The sequence below is a fragment of the Bemisia tabaci genome, chromosome 5 (genome assembly GCF_918797505.1).
Source record: "Bemisia tabaci chromosome 5, PGI_BMITA_v3".
In the NCBI taxonomy this organism is placed as follows: Eukaryota; Metazoa; Arthropoda; class Insecta; order Hemiptera; family Aleyrodidae; genus Bemisia; species Bemisia tabaci.
In genome coordinates this window covers 9,647,618-9,670,053 of record NC_092797.1, presented here as the reverse complement: position 1 = coordinate 9,670,053, position 22,436 = coordinate 9,647,618, and the positions used below count along the sequence as shown (strand labels likewise).

The window sequence follows — 22,436 nt, the reverse complement described above, 5'->3', positions numbered from 1 at the left end:
AAATGTGAAACTAAAAACTGGAAAAGTAAGTTTACTAACGAGTCTCTACCAAAAATGTTCCAGTTCCGAAATCGGTGGCTCCAGCAAGGCCAAGCCCGCCAGCCAGGCCGGCTCCTCCTGCTCATTCTGAAACAAAGGTAGCTTTATTCTCTGAAGTGTATTCTTATTACGCAGTATCATGTGTATCATGTCATAAAGTGATTAGTTTACGAGTGAATGTAGTAATCCTTTCGTTTGATAAAATTTTGAAAACAGATGCTATTTCTCAAATAGGTGTGGAATTCTTAAAACTTATCTAATTTAGCAGTCTGAAAAGCAGTAAGGATTCTTACAACTTGGTAACTCTGTTTTTTGTATTCCTGTTGTTTTCCTCCATCTCAAGCCACCACATATAATCCTTTGTAGGTAACCTGCCTCAATCTATTGACTATTAGAAAAAAAGAGAGAAGAAGAGATGAAGTAAGTTAGTCGTTACGTATCATACAATAAAGTACGTAGCTTTCAACTTTTTGAAAGAGACAGATGGGCAAGATTAAGTATTAATTGATTCATCAGCATGAGGAACTGATTGTTTCAAATATGATGCTTTAAATTGCGTAACTTTCTGAAGCAGTACTATTTGTTTTCCAGGTGCAAGAATTCGAAGAAAAGAAGGCTCCCAAAAACTCAGCTGAAATGGATTTGTTGAACCTGAGTCAGTCAAACCACTCTCAACAAGGTGGAGTAGACTTACTTAACATTTCCTCTGATAGTAGAAGTCACTCCAGCAACAGAAATGATCTCGTAGATGTAGACTCCTCCTTAAAGAATGATCTTAGCTCCAAAGTAGATCTTTTGAATATAGGTGAGTACTGTGCAACAGGCTCGTAACTCAATGGTAGTATGTAATGTTAGCTTTAAAGAATATATTTTTGCATGTTTATTCCTTACAATTTCCCTTGTCATGGATCCTTCTCTCCAATTATTTTTACCTCCCATTCTATACTGTTTGATATATATGAAGTTGTGAATGGTACAGCAGCTGAGTGCTGTGACCAAAAATTTGATGGATTCCAGGACTTCAAAGCCGAAAATATTCTACAGTCTGAAAGCAATAAAAATGTTGAATTTTGTACAGAATAATACCCTATAATGTTGTGAAATCATGCTGTAAAGTGTCTTAGGAACAGAAGAAATTTTAAAAGAATCACGGAGTGCCATGATTTGTGCACACTAAATCATGAAATCTAGTACTCTTTTAAGTATCAGTCCTTAGTATTTAAAGCTCCACAATTTCACGGTAAAGCAACTGAAATAGACTTCGACTCTTTGACAAGGAGCACTTTAGTAGCTACACCTTTTAAAAAACTTATAAAATACTGGTAAGTTTCGGGAAAACAACCCTTGATAAAACTGTTAAAATTCATCTTTTTGAAACCCTTTTTGAGTATTTTTGTAAGTAAAATTTACAAGAGGTAAAAAAAATTTGAAAAGTCACAAGAAAATGTTACAAAACACACAGAAGATTTACCATAGTTTTTTATAACCTGAAATATTCAGAGACTTCCATCACATAACTTTTCCCTCAAAAATAACCAAAAAGGGTTCCCTGGAAAAAAAAATGTTCAATATGTAATTTTTTTAAGAGTTTTTAAAAATCGCTTTTCAAATGTCAGTGCTACGAAGGTAAGTCAGAACGGAGGAACATAGGAAATGCGAAATCATTACCTATGAGTTGAATTTGAAAATGTTCAATGTGTCGTTTGTGTCACTAATGAATTGATGAAACAATTTTGTGCTCCATGGTGCTTAGTCTGGCCATCGGGCCATTGCCACTGTCTGTTTTCTTTATTGTCACTGTCTATTCTTTGTGTATTTTGTGTGCAGTAAAACGTACATCCAATGAATTGAATGATGTGCTTCATGGTGCTTAGTCTGGCCATCGGGCCATTGCCATTGTCTGTTTTCTTTATTGTCACTGTCTATTCTTTGCGTATTTTGTATGCAGTAAAACTCACATCCAAAATGTCCTCATTAATTAAGAATTAAAATATTTTTGTATTTCAGGAGAAGATGTCAGTAGTACGGCAGCACCAATGGCTCACAGCAACATTGATCTCTTGGCTGATTTTCAGAGCACTCCAGCTTCTCAGAATTCTACCGCTAATCCAGACTTTTTTGATCCCTTCAGTTTAAGTAACAATGGAGCTTGCGGCCCCCAGGTTTGTGGACCTATTTTTCACTTTTTTTTGTCTGACTGGAAAGGAGGGTCTCTTACTTGTACAAATTACTTTTTCAATTCTCAATACAACTCTTGATTTCAGAAGTTTGAACCTAATTTTGTTAAAAAAAGAAAGAAAAAGAAAAAAAAGAGGGCCCAATCTACATTTTGGCAAATATTGAGTTGAGAGTAACAAGTTGTACTGTACGCTACAAGACATTTTTATTCATAGATTGAAAAAATAATTATTATGCAAATGTGTTTTTTTAATCAAGTTTTATGATGAAATAAAACTTCCAATTTCATTTTTTCACTTTCAAGTTGAGGTCGTTGGATTATCTCTGCTGGGTTCACTCCATTGAACTACATTTTGCTGCAGGGAACTACTGTTTCCAGCTTATCCATAAATAAAGGCATATATTTGTATGAGGAAAGTAATGGAACGTATGTACATTTTATTATGAGTAAAAGATAGTAGTTCTTAATTGGATTTGTAGTCCAATTACGCTTGGAAGGTAAACTTTTAACGCATAGTTGATGCAGCCTCAAAAAGTGTTAAATTTTTACACTTTTCTAGTCCCTTCCAGCAAAGCGCTAAAATAGTAGATAGCCAACCGCCAGCTGATAGATATTTTTGCATGAGTAAGAAATGCAGAAATGTATCGTGAGGTGTTATATTGCATTTTCTTTTTACTTCAAAATGAATGCAAAAAAAGGAATTGTTTGTATTCCGAGCATCTTGAAAAAAGATTGATGACGGAAGTAGGTGCAAACATTTTTGTCATTTATTCCCTCAAAAATGGTGTTGCCTTACGGAAAATGCCATTTTTCTAAATGTGTATCTAATTGTATTTTGTATTAAAATATGCCACAATAACGGACATTCCACTTTCTTCTACACTTTGAATTTGGGAATTTATTGCATTTACCTACTTCATGCTTAAAATAAAACAGAAGCTCTCACCGTCTCTCAAGGATTCCTACTAGGACTTTATTCTATTGTACCACATGATTTCTTTTTTTATTTTTTCAGCCAACTCCTTTCGTATCTCAACCAGCAAAAGACCCTCAAATAGATTTGTTCGGAGACTTGGGAGCTGGCTCGGGGCAGGGATGGGGTTCAGCAACTTCGATGCCTCGGAATATCAGTACACCAAATTTAAATGCCGATCCTTTCGCAGATCTAACAAACTTAGGAACAAAATTAGGAGCAAGTCCAGGGAATTCGCCTTCTCACCGTCCCAGTAGTTGGAACACTCAACACATCCCCACAGCCACTCCAAAACTCTCACCCATGAGTAAGTACTCATTAAATCAGGGTTTTTATAGGTCTCGGAAGTCCTGAAGAGGCTCGTAGCATTGTGGGATTACTAGATTAATCCACCTCTTGAGAAGGGTTTTTTTTTTTATAACATACTTATTCTGGATACACAACTGGAATGGGGTTGACAACGACTCCACCTGAAAAAAAAAAAGAGAAATCCCATTTACATCTGTTTCTGTGATGGAGTAATGGGAAAGGGACCATTTCTCACTACAACAAATAGGGAGAGAATTTGAACATGAGTAAACAAGGCTTGTTTACCTATGTTTTAATTCCCTCCCCATTTATTCATATGTACAGGCTATGTTTTTGTGCTCTATCCTCACTACAACCAAACATGCAATACACTTTTTTTCCTCATTAATATTAATACTATTTATGATACTATACCAGGATTTATTCTTTTTCAAGAAGGTTATAACCGCAATCAAAATTCTAGGTAATTTGGTTTCTCTTCTTCTTTCTTCTGAGCTTTAAGCTGAGGAATTTTTCACAATAAGGTTATTATAGTGCTTTTTCACAGAAACTGGCTCTTGCAAAAATCTTTTTGATATGAACAAATAATATTTGTTGAAATTTTGCATCCCAGTTGTGGCCTTTTTTTTTCTAGCAATTTTGAAATAGAATACTCATAAACCTTAAAATGTTTAAGTAGCTTGAAACAACAATGAAAAAATGAGGACAGCAATTAAACTTTTCGATGCTAACAAATACAGGGATGTTGAAGTATGTGCAACATCTTTCGATAAATGTTTATTTAATTCCACCTGCTGTGGACTTTTCATCCTGGGATGTACAGTTTACAAGCGGCAGAATAAAATCTGCATTTTAGAGTTATTGCAAATTTTTCTCACATCCCTTTTATTTGATTTGCCCCTTTTTTCGGTAATTTTTCAAAAAGTGTGCAATGTTTCATATTATTTCACGAGGAAAGTTATTGAAACTGCTTATGTACTTAAAACATTAACAACGATTAGATGGGGAAAAAAGTAAACTGTAAAAGATGTATTAATCTGTACAGTGATCATGGAATCTTACTAACTGATATCAACTTGTAATTATCTTCACAATTGATTTTCCAAATTTTGAAAATAATCCACATCGAAGTTCAATTTTTTCTTTATAGATAGTCCAATTCATCAGGCAAAGTCACCATGTGAACCAAGCTACAGTCGTTCACACTTTGAGAGTGTTAATAAACCAGAAACAAAACCTCCAAATAAATCTGGAGACATCTTTGGCGATTTGCTGGGAAGTCAAGGTTATGCCTTCTCTAGTAAAAAAGATGCTGGGCCCCGTACCATCAACGAAATGAGGAAAGAAGAAATGGCAAAAGACATGGATCCAGACAAATTAAAGGTGAATTCTTCTCAATTTTAATTAATTTTAGAAGCCCCTGTACTATTAATTGTATCCAGGGGTGCAAAAAGTTCCATAACGCTGACAGTTTCTCGTTTTATGACTTTTTTCCTCCTCATCATAGATCTGATTTGCCTCACAGCCTATTTTCTGATATTTTAGCAAAATCCCTAATTTTATGGAAAAATATGCGATTTGCTCCACTTTTTTAAAAATAGCAAGCAGGATATGAAAGTCACATTTTTTAAAGCTGTCTCCCAACCAAAATTTGCTTCACATTTGCCGCGATCCTAGAATCGCTTGATCGGACATTGGACATTTTCTGCATCGTAACTTCACCTTATAGTGAGTGTCAATACAAAAATTCAGAGCTGAACGAAACAAGGTAAAGTGTATATGCATAAAAGTTTCATCACTGAGAGGAATGAAATCAACTCTGCCCCGTTGAAATTGTATTTTCGACCTAGCTCTGCCTAAAAGAGTTCAGACATATGGGGGCCAATCCACCAATGGATTATAAGTACAAATTCTTCCAATAAGAAAGCCTCCCAACTCCAAAATGAAACATAATTGTATGTAATCTTCTAAATGTGTATCAAGAATGATTTGAATGGGGTGAAAAATTCTGCAGCCTCTCTTATAGCATGAGAACCAAAAGACCATTATTGAGGAGAGACATGCACTGCATCATACAGTACAATATCATAATCAATTCCCTGTTCTCTTTAACTTCTGAACATCTTCAAAATTGTTCAGTGCTCTCCAAACATCATTTAACCGCTCGGCAAAAGTTAGGCTATCTGAGAGAAAAAATTAGCTGACAAGCAATAGAAATGGAACTGAATAAAATTGATCTTTTTGCCAGGGGTGCAGAAAGTGCACCATCGGCCGATTGTGGAAGAAATGTGACAGCACCTAGAAAAGGGGACAAAATGTAAAGACAGAAGGCATTTTTGTGTAGGGAACCATTAAACGTATTATTTTTCAGAAGGAAACTACTGAACGCATTACTTCTGATGAAGGAAACTGTAATGCGTTCCTCGATGAAAGAATAATAGTGAAGCGTCTTCTTTAATGCAAAGAAAATAGTGAAGCATGCAGGGAAATTGAAGGCTGCTCCAAAAAATTTAAAGGAAAAGTAGTCTTGGACAACAATATGGAAGCAGTCTCAGAAAATGTAAAGGAAAAACTTTCTGCACCCCTTCCTATCGCAATAAATAATTCTATTTCTGAACTATGGATAGTTGATTATTTATTGCCCCCGTAACAACTTAAGAGGAGTCTTATTGGGGTGTTGGCAGCCACAAAAAGGCTTCATGGAAATCATTTTGAGATAGAGCGTTCCAAATTTTGTTAAAATCTTATTTCTTGTTTCTAGATTATTGAGTGGACTGAAGGCAAGAAGAATAACATCCGCGCCCTGCTGTGTTCAATGCATTCTGTTCTATGGGAAGGAGCGCGATGGCAGTGTGATATGGCACAGTTGGTATCTCCTGCTGACGTTAAGAAGCAATATCGCAAGGCCTGCCTCTGTGTTCATCCAGATAAGGTAACTTTGCTGTTTCAATTTTCCATGACCACTTTATTTTCCTTTATTTGTACATACAATGGAACCTCATCTCCATAAAGAATTAATTGAGGCAGTTGCACAATTTCTCATTAATTCATTTTCGGAAAATGTGTACAAAATGAACATGCCTGCATTTTCCATTTTTCATCTACCAAATTTTAGCTGAGAAAAAGACTTCTGAAACTGCCAAATTCCAACCTCGTTTCAAGGAGAGAAGTATTCCACCAACAAATGTTGTGATGTAACAAGATGAATTGACCGCAGTGTATCCTCTCACCTGTATTTGTTTATTAACTTTCAGGTCGGTATTGTGACAAGCGATTTTGTATCCCGACTGTGCTTACAGAATCGTTGCTGTTTTAAGTCATTCCTTTTGTTGTTGTTGTTTTTTTAAATGAAATCGTTTTTATATGATTTGAATCATCCTGGGCCATGTTGCATTAAAGTCAAGGTGATTGAAACCAAAGATTGTTGCCTCATGAGACGTTATAAGCCTTAAGCCAATGAAAAACATGCGTTCTAGACTTCAACTTTTAGTCTCATTTCTTCAGCCCTTAAAGCAGTTTTAACCTTGTGGAAATACCTGCACACAGTGCCTATCTTTCGGCGGAAACGCCTATTTTTAAGGCAATTCTTGGATCTTGCAACAGCCCTACTCCATCAATAATCAAAAATCAATGATCAAAGTGTTTTGCCTACAGACACTTCAACCAATGAAACAGTCTTTTGGAAAAAAGAGCCTCCGACATCAGAGGCCTTTGTAGATAAGTAAATCAATGAACTGTCAATTTTTCCTATTTCTGTTGCAGCAAATTGGAACTCCCAATGAAAATATCGCTAAACTTATTTTTATGGAATTAAACAACGCTTGGTCTGAATTTGAAAATGATAAAAGTCAGCAAAGTATCTTCTCAAAGTAGGAGACTGGCCCTCTCATTGGAGGTGAAATGGTTATTCGAATTGTTCTTGACTCTGTGATAGTAAGTTTATTTTACAGTTGATAGTAGTAATATTCAGGTTCTTTGTCTAATTTTTTCGTGGGGAAAAGAGGATCCTGAGCTAACTGTTGTTATTATCATCAGCTTTAGCGGAAGTTTACTTTTTTTCCTGCTAAGGTCATCCAGTAAATTGAGTTCCTTGAACTTTGAAAACGTCCTTTCATTTGCAGCAAAAATTACTATTCTTCTGCTTAACACATAATGTTTTTTTTTCTTATTACTTCATTTTGTCCAATTAAAACATGAAGTATCTATAGTTTCAGCTCTCTGATTTAAGGCCTCTCACCAAAACTTACCATTAACCCTATCATTACCGGTCTAAATTCTGCGTGCGCTCTTCGCACCGCAGTTGGTTATCATGCTAACAAAAGGTAATGTCCCTCTTGGTCATCCAAAAAAAAAAAAATAATTGCAGTGTACTCTGTCAAAAAGTGGCTATAGTTGTAATTTAGATTCTCCTCAACAGATAAGAGCCACAAATAAGAATACTTCTGAGTGGAGGTTGCGGAGTTAAGTAATGGCGGAGATGCTGCAGGAAGGGTACAATTTTGCCGAACACAGATGCTGCGTTCATGGTTATGGAAGGGTTAATCGAAGGTAGATTTTCTACAGCAGAAGAGTGTTAAGTGTTAATGAACTGAGTTAAGAATGCAGAATGTAAGAATGCCCCCCCCCCCCCTCTAAGTGAAACCCCTCCATTTTGTCTTTGAAATGAAGGGAGTTGATAAATGCATATGAATAATTTTCTCATACTTTCATTTTAGTATGCACTGGTGCATAATTTTCTTTGAAAGGTGCGGCTCGTCAAAAAAAGAAGAGAATTGGAATTTCTTGATGTGATGAAAATTATGAAAAGAAAATTCACGGCTTCAAATTGAAAGACTTTGTCTTAAGGTCATAAATTAAATAAATAAAAAAAAAAAAGAATTACTACGTGATTTCATAAAAACTTGGTTTTATTCTCCCAACTGATCAGCTTCTCCATTAATGTCTCATTTTTGACGCCGCAGTCATTTTTGCCTTATTATTTTTATCCGTTATCATTATTTCATTGATCAATTTGTTGTATCTATTTTTCCTCTGGTTTTCATTATTTTACTTGGTGCATAGGTATTCAAATTTGATGAAATTGTGTGTAGCTCACAAAATATTCTTATTTAGGTTAGATATTTTTCGAATCGAAGTATGAAACGCTTATAATTTATTTTATGTTTGCTTGAAATTATACTCTGCGGTCAAGTATTTTTTTTCTAAAAGAAAGAAAGGATAATCCTCATGTATTCATGTAATATTTTTGTCATCGACATCATCCCATAATTTAACACTATTTCATCTTGTCATCACCCAAAATAAAGTTCAATTCCTGAAATTTGCCACTTTATGAATGTTCCTTACTTCTGATGATCTGAAAAAACTGTAAAACAGTCTCAAAATGAGGTCTGCAAAAATAAAAAATCGTAAACAATTTTGGTCCAACTCTAAGTATCAAGAGAAGCTGTGAGTAGTTATCTTTTTTCCAAGGAGAGTTTTAGATTTAGTAAATATTCCTGAAAGAGTACCTTTTTTAAGGAAAGAGTTACTTTAGCTTATTTCTAGGCAATAAAAGTAGTATAAACCACTTTTAAGTCTCGGTGTAAGTCTAATTGTCTTGAACATTATTTGATTACCGGCATGGCATCCATGGTCAGAGTTAGAATTGGAAAAGGGCCTCATGGGTTGGCCCTCTCTTCTCAATGAAAGAAGAAGAAAAATTACCATAAATTGGCAAACGTTACAAAATGGTTACCAATAACCATCTTAAAGTCTTATTTGTCCCTAGGTAGATAAATTCTTCAGGAATGCTCTTTTAGATTCAGTGTGCATTTTAACTACTTGTGAATATGATCAGGTGGAGGCAAGCATTTTTACACGATTATTTCTTGCACCTGCAGCCTGATAGTTGAAATTTATGTCGGCACAACAAGACATCGAAAATTGATCTATCACAGAGTACAGATGTTTCGTCCTATCTTGCGGACAAAACCAAGCTAAAGTTTCAGCAATCAGGCTACTGATGGATGTTATTTCCAGGTTGTCCCAGAACTTTTTCTTATCATGAAAAAATAGTGGTATTGTAGTGTAACATTATCCAAGGAAATCCTGCCTGTTTTTCAAGGAGACAGAAAATGTTGCATTCTGAACGATTTGAGGGCTGACCTGTATCATGTAAAGTCATTTAATTTTTTGTAATTACTCTTTTCTTTTTTTTCCAGCCCTGTAAGGGTTGACTTTTCCCATTTATTTTTCCATTATGAGTATCATTTTATCAAGACAGTATTTAGCATCAAATTATCAGTCAATGCTCATTTCAGAATTAGTTCTTACACACCACACTGATGTGTTTCCAATCATTCGTTCTTGTGTCACCAGAGATACTTGCAATTAAGGGCAACATTTGGTGAGCAATTGAAAAAACTCAAAAACCATGGTCAGAAAATTTTTACCCCAAAATTTGTACAGTCGCTGTCAGTGTGCTGTTAGATTGACGACACCAGTTTGCCTGTCATTGATGTCAGTTTGCCAGTTTCAGTCCCATTAGCCTGAGACATGTCAGTGTCTGGTCCATGAGCTCGATATGACTGGAAATATGTTAATTTAGTTTCTCTGGAGAAAGTAGATAGCATTTCTTTGAATCAAGTAATTTTTAAAATCATTTGGGAGTTTTCCCAGATTTCAATGAGATGCAGTGGGCAAACTGTGAGAATAGCAGTTTGCTTTGGTGTTTCCACCTAGACTTTTTTTTTTGCTCTTTCATCCATAAAAACTGGTGTACACCCATGACAATCCTCGTACATCTCTTGAAGCTCATAATTTAAAAAAAAAAGAAGACCTTAACAATGATCTGTAAAGGTTGTACAACGTTCTCAAAGCAAGACTAATTGGAACACATCTTTTAAAACCAGCTATAATACTCGCTTACCAGTCATTCTTTATGGAATCTAAATTCTTGAAGATCTCATGTTAGATTAAGTTCATGCTATGGCTTTTTAAATTTAGATGATTTTTTCATGAAAATTTTCGGGTTAAGTTCATTTACAGACTGATGCATTTTATGCTGTTCCTATTTTTCGTGCAAAACAAATGGAGATGGGTTTAAGGAAATTGTGAAATTTCTGCTTTCATCGCTGCTTTCCTTCTTAGTTAGCCCTCATCTTCTTTCTATCTTTTGTCTAGTGTTTGTAGAAGACCAATCTTTTTCATGCTTTTCAGTTCAAAACTTGTTGAATTTGACTAATGTAATGACATCTAGTATACTGCAATTCTTGTGTAAAGAATGATCCTTCATTCATTTTTTATGAAAGAAAAGGGTTTTTTTTTAGCAAATGAGCTGCTTTTGGATTATTAAAAATGTTAAAGAGAAATAAAAATTGTGGAGTCATTTTTTATAGCCCATTACTTTTGAAGTTCTAAAGTTTTGAACTTTCTTCTTTTGTTCTCAACTGTACCTTTACAAGTACCTCTTAAGTTTCTCGTTTATCTTTGCTTTTGTTCATTTCCAACGACAAAAAGCTTTAAGTCCATAAAATAGAACATACCTACCTATTTTAAATAATTTGTGCAATTTTCAACGACACAACCCATTGTGTTTTTTCGCAATGATGAAAGTGTTTAAACTTACGCTTATATCCATCATAATGTAATTTAGTTTAATAGATTACCATATTTTTGATTAGTTATGCATTTAAATAATTCATCTATTTTGAAAAGTGTCTGGACAATTTACCTGCCATGATTTCTTGCCAGTTAAGTTCTTGAGAACAGATTATTACCATCCATTTACCAGGCTGTTCATCTGTCTTGGAAAGATGACTGAACGCTTCTCCTGTGCAGAGGTCATCTCACAGAATTTTCCACAATTTTGTATCAAATATTTTGTCTTTAATTTTGGAAATAAGCTATCATAGACTCAGTCTTCTGATGTATGATAAAAAGGAATCGAAGATAGCACAGAATTGGAAACAAAAATAGCGAGTCATAGTTTTGAAAAAATGAGATTAATTAATCTTTCACAATGGACAATAAACCGTTCATTGATTAATCTTGCTGTTAATGAGTTTTCTGTAAATAACCATTTGGTTTCAGAATTGATGAATTGAAGTTGTATCAGAATCTTTGTAAACTTTGGCTGAAAGAATCATCATGTAATATTTGTCAGTTCACACATATTGTTGACTTGTTATCCATTTTTGTACATTAAATTATGTTAAATGTAATTATTTTCTCCAAGAATATTTAACATTAAATGTGATTCATTATTGAACCTAATCTAAAAATAATTTTCAGTTGAATGCAAATTACCTAAAGGTTAAAAGAAAAGATCCTTTCTCATGGTCATTTCTTCGATTTTGCACCGCAAATCGAAATAGTATCCAAATACGTAATTTTTACGATCTTTGAAAGTGCAACTACTTAAAGTTAAAGTGAAAATTATTTTATTGTTGAAATTCTGATGATTATTATTATGTACATTCAGCGATTAAAATTCTATTTGTTTATGCTCGAGAAATAAATAATATTGCATTCCCATTTTTTCTCTTCTTTATTTTTTTCCATCAGCCTGTAAGTTTCATTTACTATTCTTTTGAATCTTATCTTGGATCTAATTGTCATAATGTAAAATCCGGAAAAAAATAAAATACAATAGGCCAGTTTGTACTTCCAATTTTTTTTTTTTTTTTTTAGTTAAAAAAAAAGGCTGGCAATAGTCAATCTCAGTAGAGCTGAAATATCGCAAGCTGTAATTGATTTAATTTTTTAAATCTCCATCGGAGTAAATTTAAAACGATCTATGAATCGTGGAGTTGATATAACTGGTCGGGAATACTTAACTCAAAATCCATGCTACCATTTTCCCAGTTTATCTGGTCGAGAATTTGAACCTCGAGATTTTCTCTAGTTTTTCAATGATATTTTCATGCGTTTAGTTTGTTGAATTTTCCGTCTGAGTACCTATTAATAATAAAGTCGAATAGTTGTATCGTTGCGCCTTGGCAATGCGATGGGAGATTAATATTGAAGTAGCGTCCATGCTTTCCTTCTCGGTTTTCCTTTGCCACTAGGGCAGTTTTGACCACATAATTTAAGTGAGCTCAAGCTAAGATTTTACTTAGCAAATTAATAGATCCTTCTTAAAGAAGAATTAAAAATAAAGAAGCGGTGAGAATTATAACTATATAATGGGAACTCAAAATAGCAACAATTTAAAGGTACCGATGAAGTACTGAATTTTTCTGCTAATAAGCTACTGAATTTTTTGGAGAGGCACCGACAAAGTACTGTAACAGTATATAATTTTTGCCAACCAGTTTTAGTAGACACCCTGGGAAACAACGGAAAGTCCATGCTCTTTTACCAGTTACCCCGACCGAGAAACTGAACCTAGGAATATCGGTAATTTTTTTAAAGATATCTTCGCGCGTATGGTTTTTTTTTTTAAATAAAAAAAATTGATCGGATTTAGTTCAAAACATGCTTTAATTAATGGCGTCGATGCAACTGATCGGAAAACAGGGGAAAATGCTGCTCCTTTGCTAGTTTCCCTAGAAGAGGAACCACACTTCGGAATTTTCATAAATTTTTCCAAGAATACTTTCGCGCCTATGGAAATGTTTGAAAGGTCGATCCATGTAAGTTTGAAATGTGCTATTCAACGAAACACGTAAACGACGAAAAATTCATGATCCTATGCCAATTTTTCCGGCAAAAAAATTGCACCTCTGAATTTTCAGAATTTTATTTCAGGATGTTTCTCGCGCATATGGAAAGTTTTTGAAAGTTCGATCCGAGTAAGTTCAAAACGCGCCATAAACAATCGAGTCCATGCGAATAGTCGGGAAACAAAAGAAAATCTATGCTCGTTCGCCAGTTTCCACGGCCGAATAGTTGCGCTTGCATTCCGCATGTAAAGATGCGATCATTGAATGCACATGTATAAATGGCAGCAATTTGAGACAGGAGAAAGGCTAAGATTGTCCTTCAATTTCGCGAGATACCACACTAAAATCCAACTTTTAGGTTCAAATTGTTTCGAAATGTTTCGAATTATTTCACTCTCCACATCCGGGTCTCACTTCCTATCTCCGTTTTTCACTTCCTTTTTCCAATTTTCACCTTCCTTATTACGTGTAAACTGAAAATCATTGAAAATTCGATTTTTTTTTTTTAAAAAAAAAAAACCGTTATGTTATAAGCAAGTGCAACTAATAAGTTTTCACGCGTTTTTTTACAAGCTCTTCACGAGTCCCTGTTACTAGAGTAGCGGTCCCTTGCACGAACCCAAAGAGCTCGCTCAATCAATCTTTAAGTGCCTCGTGTGTCGTCCACTCTTCCCGCAGATGATCACGCTCGAATGTTGGCGGGACAGCGCCGCGACGCGACGCTTCGCGCACCCTGTTCGCGGCGCGAGCGGCGAGCGTCGCGGCGCCCGGAAAAGCGCCCGCAGGATTTCCAACAGTGCCGCGCGATACGTGGCGCTTCCAACTCCTCTCGGCGCCGGTTCCACCCCCGCATTTCGCTCGCGTGTTCCGCGGCACGTGTTTCCGACGCCCACGAAAATCGCTTCATCGCGAATACTTTTGGAAAATTTTTCGCCCTGAAAACTTTCGCAGAGAATTTTAGTAATTCCAATTTCATGTTTGGATTTGTGCGTGTCCTAAACGGCCGTTTTCGGTCGCTGATGTAAGTTTTCACCCTTCACGAGACATTGATTTCTCTTCAATCAGTGGTCTAGTGAGAAATCGACTGCAGTTGAGCACTGTGTAAGGTAACCGACCCAGTACCCGTCACCTTAAGCACCTTGCGAACTTTGAGAGCCTGTAAATACCTGTTTGTAAACCTGTACATACAATTTGTTGTATATTCTGTGTGTAGAATTACTTTGGCTTTCATTTGTGACCAAGTTCATTAAAATCGGTCAAGTATTAACTCAACCACGGAAGAAAAACGAAAAAATGCCGAAAAGTACCAGTTTCCGGCACTTTTTGCCTATCTCCGTCATCCTGACCCCAATATCCGTCACCCGTTTGTTTACATCAATCTAACCTCAATTTTTCGGCGGGATCTTTGAAATATCAGCGGAAAAGACGAAAAAATAAGAAATTGCACTTGAATGAAGAGGAACGAAAGTTACCTACTTGTTAGTCTCTTAAAATGTAACTACTCTGGACATTCAGTCAAAAAGCTGCACTGAAAAAAAAAGGTTTTTTTTTTTCAATTTAAAACAAAAATTGTACCTCGTTGAACTTAATAAGTACTTACTTAGACAAAGTCATGACACAAAGGAGAAAAACTTAAAATTATTTAACACTGGTGGGTAAATTATTTACTCACTAAATAATTTAATAATTCATTATTACTTATTTAAATAAATAAAAATTCAGAGGAACAAAAAAACAAAGAAAAAATTCTTAGGTAAAGTGTCTAAAGACATGTTTGGGCAAAAAGTAAGAATGCACATCAAATGCACTAGAGTACCTATTGGAACACTAGAATAAAAATAAACTAAAGGTTTATTAAATACAGTTAAGCACCTCAAGTACCAAAAAAAGAGAATGAAAAACACAGAAAAAATTCAACTAGAGAAGTTGTGTCAGTAAACCTAAAAAATGAAAAATTAGGAAAAGGATGCCTCATTATGACATATTGACGAGGCTCAAATTGTAAGGCATACTTAAGTACTTAAGCAGGTAAGGGAAAACATGTTAGTAGATTGATAAAAATGCAGGGAGATACACCAGAAAGTTAAAAAGGAGACTCTTCTCACCAACAGCACCCTGTCCCCCCTCAAGGAGTAGGTAACTGATTTGAAGAAGACACCTACAAGTTCGACTTCGTAAGCCCCAAAATCTGACGATTTTGAGAGCATGCATAACCATATATTTTTATTTAAATATAGTTCTTGTAGTACAGATGGTATCTTAGAGAAAATGACTGATGTGGAATTTTACAAGATCCTTCTCAAATGTTAAACTCTGATGAAGCGTTAGCTACTCCTTGTTGAAGCCTTATTCATATGTAGATTCATACAGCATGACTGAAACTGAAGTCTGCTGCCTCCTCGTTACTGCTCCAAACAGTGGCTGGATGATTGCAAAGGGATTCCATGAGTTTATGGCCAATACATTGAATGACTGGGTGTAGAAAAAAGGAATGGAAGCACCAGTTTTGTTTCTTATTTTCTATAGCAACACTGCAAACGCTCCTTCTGCCAGTCCATGACCTTATTGATGTAGTAGACTGCCATCTGATACATCAAGAAGATTATAGACTTGAATATGAAGGAAAGATGCCCAATCTATTGAAGAATTCGGTCCAATTTCAATATGCACAGCTGGAATCGCCTTTGCTTGGGCCGATAGTGGGCACTGTGTTGGCAAAAAACAAATATTCACTCACGGATGAAATTGAATTTCACCTTTTTCTCCATTATTCCCCAGGAGCCACATAAACTTACTTAAGGAATCTGGAAACCATTTCAGAAGTACCTCCTTAGTAAAAGCAGAGAAATACTACTTACCACCATGCAAAATAGGTTCCGCCTCAAAGAGCTTGCGGTGAACAGAAAAAAAAATCACTTTCTCACCAAGATTCTTAAGAGTTATACATACCCCTGAGCATAATGTTGCTTTATAACCTTATCAGACAGAGGAAATGCAAATTATGTCGTTTATGTAGTCGGAAAATTTGCAGAATAGCTTGTTTTTCCATGAAAACTAACGTGTGACGGATAGTGGGTTTGGGTAAAAACGCGCGAGACCAAAACCCGGCACGGGCTGCCGGATATTGGTTTTTTCGCGAATTGCCGAACCACTACCGTCACGATGACATTATCAAGTAAATACGCGACGAATTTGGCTTTACTTGGTGTCAATCAGTAGCTGAATTCTTCCTGAAAACATACATGTATCACATCAATACTATCTAACAAATATCAAAGAGAAAATGACAATTTTCACCTTCGAAATCCTTACCGAAATTGCCATGAAAATAGATTACGGGGCGTGTTCGCCGACATACGATCTTTAGAGGACTAACCTCATTTATTCCTTGAATGTAAACAATATGATGTTTATGTATTAGTGCTGCTCTCTACGTCTAGTTTCTGGAACTATATTTAGTTTATCACAGAGTTGCCTTCCTCCCTATTTATTCCCAATAATGTTGCAGAGGTGACGGGTACTGGCTCGTGCCGGGTACTGGGTCGGTTACCTTACCTATTCAATGGAGCATTTATAATATATTGAGAACTCGTTTTCGAGCTTTGTCTTGCTGCACACGGAATTAAATCTTCAGCCCCTCGCACTCTCTGAGTCAGGTAAGTGAGCATGATTGACAATCGGGTACATACGGACAGCGTTAAACAGAAAGGAACCAAGCCACATCAGCTATTGCCAAATTTAATCGGGCAATTTAATTTTTTTACATGAAAACGGTTGTGCGGATTCTCGTGCAAATTTCGGAGAAAATTCTCCACGATACGAAGCAAATTCCTTAAAATTTTCGAAGAAATCAGAACAAACGTTCTCTCGTAAAAAATTTAATTGGCCAGATAAACTTGGCAACAGCTGATGTGGCTTGATTCCTTTCTGTTAAACTCGGTCCATATTTACGGTGAAACTCCCAAACCACGTATCTTGTTTGCGGTGTTGACAAAACCCCGCTCCTTTTTTTACGGCGAACAAATGGACCGCGTTTAACAGAAAGGAACCAAGGCACATCAGATGTTGCCAAAGTTAATAATTGGACAATTAAATTTTTTACGAGAGAATGTTTGTGCGGATTCTTTTGAAAATTTTAGGGCATTTGCTTCGTACTATGGAGGAAACCCACCGAAAATTACACGAAAATCCGCACAACAGTTTATTTGTAAAAAATTAAATTTCCCAATCAAATGTGGCGATAGCTAATGTGGCTTGGTTCCTTTCTGCTTAACACGCGGTCAAAATGAGCATTATTCCTTGAAGTTTTCACAAAATTTCCTTGACCCGAGGAAATCACGGAAGTTTTGAAGAGCTGACGTTGATTAGTTTTCAATTTATAAAATAAAGTGCAACAGTAAGTCTATAACGTCGCAGAACAAGATACGTGGTTTATGAGCTTTACCATCGATATGAATTAACTCGGGGGTGCGCCTTTTGACCGCTTCGCGGTCCGACCCTTCGAGACGCTTCGTGTCTCAGACGTAATGTGTTACGCGTTACTCTCATGATTTGATACTTTAAAGTGGATAAGATAAGGGTTGGTAACCTGTGAGCTTGATTGCATTGCATCGTTTTGAGGTTTTGCGAATGGAATCTAAATTTATTTATTTACTCGAAAAGATCTGCGAATTTTTCTCCGAAATTCGTTGTGAATCTGCTTGAAATTGTCACTGTAAAACATGCATCACCCTTTAAGAAACAAGGGACTTAGTTATCAGGAGACACTTCACAACGTCGTAGTGCGATGATGCCCCTCTGATCACCCTTGCAAATCTCTGTCCCTGTTCGTTGCACAAAACCACTAAGATTGGCTCGATTGATTAAGTTTTTTGTGTTGTGTATAGTGCAATTCATATGAAAGAACTCTATACGGGGTAAAAAACGTCTCGATGATGCCGAGGATCGAAGAACACGTACTTTGATCGCGACGATTCAAAATTTCCGCTGTTTTATTGATTTTTGACGAAAACGGATCGACATCATAGTTCGGAATTTCCCTCGAGTATCCCATACAGGACCAAGAAAAATCACGAAACATCACAAGAAAGTATGCTGGGTGGTCGTTTTCTTTTGAAAGAGAAATGGAATGTTTAAAGAAAACTGCTGACTGATTATAGAAATTGTCGGACAAGGCGGTAGACAAAGAGGACAAAGGCAAATGGGGCAGTTCTATTGATGGAAACGAGTGGATGCAATGGGCAAAGGGGGTAAGTATTGGACTAACTAAAGGCATCCTGCAAGAGACCCTTTAGTTAGCCCATCGTCCTCCCCTTAGTCTATGAGAACCACTCGTTTCAACCAATAGGATCTCTCCAATTTACCTTTGTCTTCTTAGTCTATGGTTTTGTCTAACAATTTCAATAATCAGCCAACTGCAAAGTCGAAAATTGAGGTCGTGTTTTGAAACTTTCACTGTCGAACTTCTCTCGCGCGATTTCGCACCGCACGCTCATCCAAGCTATTTGATTTGCCGTATTTATGCTAAGAGGAACTATGTTGATCGGAAACCCCATGCACTTAGTCCCTTTTAGCATAAGTATGTCCAATTATTCGCGGATAAGCTGATTGAAGTGCCTTCATTTTAACTGACCTGCAACCCGCTCTCCAAGATGTTCAAATAGTTGCCTATCGTCCCCTTTTTCATGTTTTGCGAAGGAGGAGGGTCGTACTGATATGAGACGGTAGATCTCCACGGATTTTGTTTTTTTTCACCACTTGAAATTATTCACCCATGAAAATACAATTTAATGACAAGTATACGTGAATCATTCACGAGCTAACAACATCAAACGAGAATCGAATCGCCAACCAAAAATTCTTCCCTCAGTTTATTTTGATGATGAAAAACGGAGATCATTTATTATATCGAAATTTCTATTCTCACCGACACTTGCATTTTCTCATTTATTCAATTCGCAATTATTTAAAAACTATGCTGAACTAAATATTTACGAGTAATATCTTCAGCCTGCTACAGCGTTGTCAAAAAGTTAAATTAACGAAATTTTGCGAAATTCGTGTCTGTATTTGTAGGAATTTTGTGCGGAGACGTTATGCCCTGTTTCCACACATTTTTTGAAAATTTTGAACATCTTATAGTTCAGACCCTTCAGACCCTCAACATTTACATTCCATCAATTGTAACTTTCTAGTCTTCTAAAATTTCATTTGAATGCAACTGATTTTTCCCAAATTCAGCACAATTTTTGACAATTTTGAACATCTTTTGGTGCAAACCCCTCAAACCCCCAAAATGTATTTCCCATCAATTGTTTAACTTTCTCGTCTTTTTAAACTACATTTGAATGCGACTTGAAAATCGTTCAAAAACATCGTGCTCTCAATTTCGCCCAAAATTGAATTTGCTCAGTTTCGATCCTACATGCCTCAATTTATCAGTCGTTCCGACAGAAAGCGTTTCATTCATATAGGCTCCGACTGACCGGGGTTTCGACTTCAAGCCTAAGCTCGGATTGAATCGTTATCGATAAATAGCATTTCCAAGATAAGACTCCATTGATCAAGGTCCTTCGATGTATCGATGCTCTCGATCGAGGTATAGCATTAATAATATAGGGCTGTGTCAATCAATGTCGTTCGATATATCGATGCTCTCGATCGAGGAATCGCATTGTTATTATATGGCTGTGTCGATCAATGTTGTTCGATGTATCGAATGATCGATATATAGCATTATTAAGGTAGGACTTTATCGATCGAGATCGTTCGATAGCGATTCGATATTCGACCTGTAAAGGCAATATTGCGAATGTCCGGGCTTTAGCGCATACCGAGAACGCATGGCGGAGCCCACATTCCATGTCGTGCCGAGCGAAAACAGCTTATCTACATTGGATTTTCACGGAGAGTTATGCGGTTTTCGCTTCGATGCACCCTGTGCTCCACATCCATTCCTCGAGTCCCCGATCGAGTGACGCAACGAGGCATTTCCCGATGGATTTTGACTTATGCTCCCGCCCCCCGCTCCGCCCCCCCGCGGATGACTTTCCATCGCTAATATATGTGCAAATTATTGGCGCGGTTCGATATCCGCATAAACTGATTCCTTCTGCATCGCTCGAAATGCATTTTAAATTTGGGAATAATACGTCGTCCCCCTCATGAAAGATCGTTATTCTGCCGTGCTAAGTGAAAACGCCGTATGAGCATTCGAATGTTGCCAAATTTCTTCTAAGAAAATATTAAATTTTGAAAAGTTATGAATATTTGAACCGCGTTAAACAGAAAGGAACCAAGCCACATCAGCTATTGCCAAATTTAATCGGGCAATTTAATGTTTTACATAAAAACGGTTGCGCAGATTTTCGTGCATATTTCAGTAAATTTTCTCCATAATACAAAGCAAATTCCTTAAAATTTTCAAAGGAATCCGTACAAAATTTCTCTCGTAAAAAATCAAATGTCCCTGTTAAATTTGGCAATAGCTGATGTGGCTTGGTTCCTTTTTGTTTAACGCGGTCCATTTGTCCTTGATTTTCAGACTTTTTAGATCAAAGCACAATCGAAATCCTCTGAAAAATCGAGAAAAAAATATTCTCAAATTTAAATTTGTTGAAGGAAATTTGGCAACGCCTAGTGGCTTATATGACATTCGTACTTAGCATCTCAGAACTGCATTTTGAAGGCTTAAGTCCGCAATCACATAACTCATTTGCGGTGGTTAAAAATCTCCGCCTCTACGTTATTTTTTTAAGGATAACAAATTCGCATCATTCCTTGAAGTTTTTGCAGAATTTCCTTCGCACAGATAAGAAAAATCTTGGCAGTTTTAAAGAATTGCCGTTGAGTAGTTTTCCGTTTAAGAAATAAAGTATGACAGGAAGTCTGCGACGTCGCAAACCGAGTTAAGTGATCGCCATCTTACACCGTCGATTTCAATATTTTAAATTGTTTATTACGTCGATTTTCCACGATCCTTGAAAAGAACAAAATCCAAAGTTGTTTTTTTGTGAGAATTTCCACTATATCGTGTACCTACGGAAATAAAACAGCGGTGCACGCCGCGCAGTTCGAGGTGTCAAATAGAATTTCGCTGCCCTTGTCATTCCGGTGTTAAATTTTGTCAAAAAATGAACGAGGGTTTGTGAGAAAACATTAAAGTATTACCCCGCGAACATCACTCTACATCGAAAGCGGTATTTTAATTATCTGTCGGGGAAAGTAGATTCCAGCGGCGGTGACGCGCAGAATGCAGCGAAAGCACGAGAGCCTCAGCTTAAGAATGGGTTCGTGCTCCTATTTCCTCAGAACAGACGCGAATAATTCGTTCGGAATACCTTTGTTCCCCTGTCTACGCGACGGTTCTTGACATGGATTTTTGCAAAATCTTACGGGTCGAGTGCTTAAAAGCATCCGATTATTCTCACCATTTGCCTCTCTCCTCACTTGCAATGAACGCCTTGAAACAAAGGAAGTATATGCTAGAGGTTTTGAGGAAAGACATGTCGGCAGTGAAACTGCAAAAAACACGTATCTTAGTTGAGGGGCTTGGAGGACAAGGGCGCATAAGTGCAGTTTCTGCTACTTCGAGAAATACGTGTTTGAAGTTTCGAAATTACATGGATTTTTGTGGCGGAAAGAAAGTTCAAACTCACTTTTTGATGCTTGAAAATCGGAATTGGATAGCGAATTTTTCACAGAATACGCATTAGAACTAATTTTACTTGAAATGATCCATATCTCAAATTATCTTAAAAATTGCACTTACGCACCATGTCTTCCAAGCCCCGTGTCGCTACAGACTTTTTTGTTGTAAAATGGGAAAAATGGATGGATAGTAGATAAGAATGATTTGTTTAAATGAATTAATAAGTGACGTCATTGTCGAAAATTTCCTAAATTTGTACTCTCATCGTCGGCGTAAGTCCGCAATCTTTACCGTAACCAGGGGCGGACTGGCCCTAAATTAAGTATGGGGCGGGCCCCTAGGGGGGTCTGGGGGGCCCATCCAGTAGAAGGGGGGTCCGGGGGCCCTCCCCCGGAAAATTTTGAAAATTAGGCCCTTTTAGAATGAATTTTACGCTATTTTAGACCCTAGTCTTTAATATTATTTTTGAAACATTATCCAAAAAGAGACCAGAAATGCAAAACTTAGTATATTTTCTTAAACTGGATGAAAAAATGAGAATCCGTTGTATACTTGGAATTCAACTTTTATTTTCCTCTTCCAACGAAAAATTGTGCCAAAGCTAAATTAGTATACAGAAGATACATAGAATCAAGTAGA

The 22,436-nt window shown here is 36.6% G+C and overlaps 1 protein-coding gene across 3 annotated transcripts in view; it reads left to right on the top strand.

Annotated features, from left to right (window-relative positions):
* aux (cyclin-G-associated kinase) overlaps positions 1-12,017 on the top strand; it is a 33,695-nt gene extending 21,678 nt beyond the window's left edge. For all 3 annotated transcript variants that reach the window (XM_019047751.2, XM_019047753.2, XM_019047750.2), the window contains exons 15-21: positions 64-137; positions 631-844; positions 2,047-2,201; positions 3,234-3,498; positions 4,651-4,883; positions 6,262-6,432; positions 7,263-12,017. In XM_019047751.2, the coding sequence (XP_018903296.2) occupies positions 64-137; positions 631-844; positions 2,047-2,201; positions 3,234-3,498; positions 4,651-4,883; positions 6,262-6,432; positions 7,263-7,373 (1,223 nt within the window). In that variant the 3' untranslated portion in view covers positions 7,374-12,017. The remainder of the gene's footprint in view (positions 1-63; positions 138-630; positions 845-2,046; positions 2,202-3,233; positions 3,499-4,650; positions 4,884-6,261; positions 6,433-7,262) is intronic.
* Positions 12,018-22,436: the final 10,419 nt, after the last annotated feature.